This window comes from Arachis hypogaea, chromosome 3 (genome assembly GCF_003086295.3).
Source record: "Arachis hypogaea cultivar Tifrunner chromosome 3, arahy.Tifrunner.gnm2.J5K5, whole genome shotgun sequence".
NCBI classification, from domain to species: domain Eukaryota; kingdom Viridiplantae; phylum Streptophyta; class Magnoliopsida; order Fabales; family Fabaceae; genus Arachis; species Arachis hypogaea.
This window is the reverse complement of record NC_092038.1, coordinates 38,017,815-38,018,993: the sequence shown is the minus strand read 5'-3', so window position 1 is coordinate 38,018,993 and position 1,179 is coordinate 38,017,815. Positions and strand designations below refer to the sequence as shown.

At 33.7% G+C, this 1,179-nt stretch overlaps 1 protein-coding gene across 1 annotated transcript; it reads left to right on the top strand.

The window, feature by feature from the left end:
* Window positions 1-235: 235 nt before the first annotated feature.
* On the top strand, window positions 236-862 carry LOC112776331 (secreted RxLR effector protein 161-like). The gene has a single exon (XM_025820458.1). The coding sequence runs from the start codon at window positions 236-238 to the stop codon at window positions 860-862; it is 627 nt and encodes a 208-aa protein (XP_025676243.1).
* Window positions 863-1,179: the final 317 nt, after the last annotated feature.

Genomic DNA, 1,179 nt, shown 5'->3' with positions numbered 1-1,179 from the left:
GTTGAACGTTGAAGAAGTCTCCAGAGATAACAGTTGGAAGAAAGCAATGGATGAGGAGATTCATGCCATTAAGAAGAATGACACATGAGAGCTGACAGATTTACCAGTAGATAAGAAGCCGATTGGAGCGTGGCATAAGAAGATTGATTCTTATTTCACTCAGAATGGTTTCAAAAGATGTCCATTTGAACATACTCTTTATATCAAGTTCGTTGAATCTGGAGATATCTTGATCATGTGTCTTTATGTTGACGATTTGATCTTTACTGGCAATAATTTGAAGATAATTACAGAATTTAGGGAGGCTATGATAAAGCACTTTGAAATAACATATATGGGCTTGATGTCTCACTTTCTTGGCATTGAAGTAGTTCAAAAAGATGATGAAATTTTTATTTCTCAGAAGAAATATGCAAATGATATTTTGAAGAAATTTCAGATGGAGCACTCAAAACTAGTTTCTACTCCAGTCGAAGAGAAGTTCAAATTATTGAGAGAAGATAAAAGAAAAACAGTAAATCCCACATACTACAAAAGCTTGATTGGAAGTCTAAGGTACTTGACTACGACTAGACCAAATATTGTGTTTGGAGTTGGTTTGCTTAGCAGATTTATGGAGGAGTCTTGTACCAACCATTTGCAAGCGGCAAAAAGAATTCTTCGATATATCAAAAGTACTTTAAATGATGGAATTTATTATGAGAATACTAATGAAATAAACCTTGTTGGCTATACTGATAATGATTGGACCAGAGATATAAAAACAAGAAAAAGTACTTCAGGGTTTGTATTTCGTCTTGGTTCTGGTGCAATTTTATGGTCGTTAAAGAAACAACCAATAGTAGCACTCTCTACAGCATAAGCAGAATATATAGCAGCAGCAAGTTGTGTAACACAAGCAGTTTAGCTAAGAAGAATTCTTGAGGAATTGAATGAGAAACAAAGTACTCCAATAATAATATTTTGCGATAACAAGTCAGTTATTGTACTTTGTAAAAATCCAGTATTCCATGGAAGATCAAAATATATTGATATTCGGGTTCATAAAATCAGAGAGTTGGTAAATGAGAAAGAAGTTGAGATCGAGTATTGTTCTATAGAGGACCACGTTGCAGATATCTTTACAAAACCGTTGAAGACAGAGTTATTTTACAAGTTGAAAAAGATGCTTGGAATAAT

What these genes read in the sequence shown, in the direction of transcription:
- LOC112776331 (XM_025820458.1), top strand. Translation starts at nt 236, where the DNA reads ATGTGTCTTTATGTTGACGATTTGATCTTTACTGGCAATAATTTGAAG.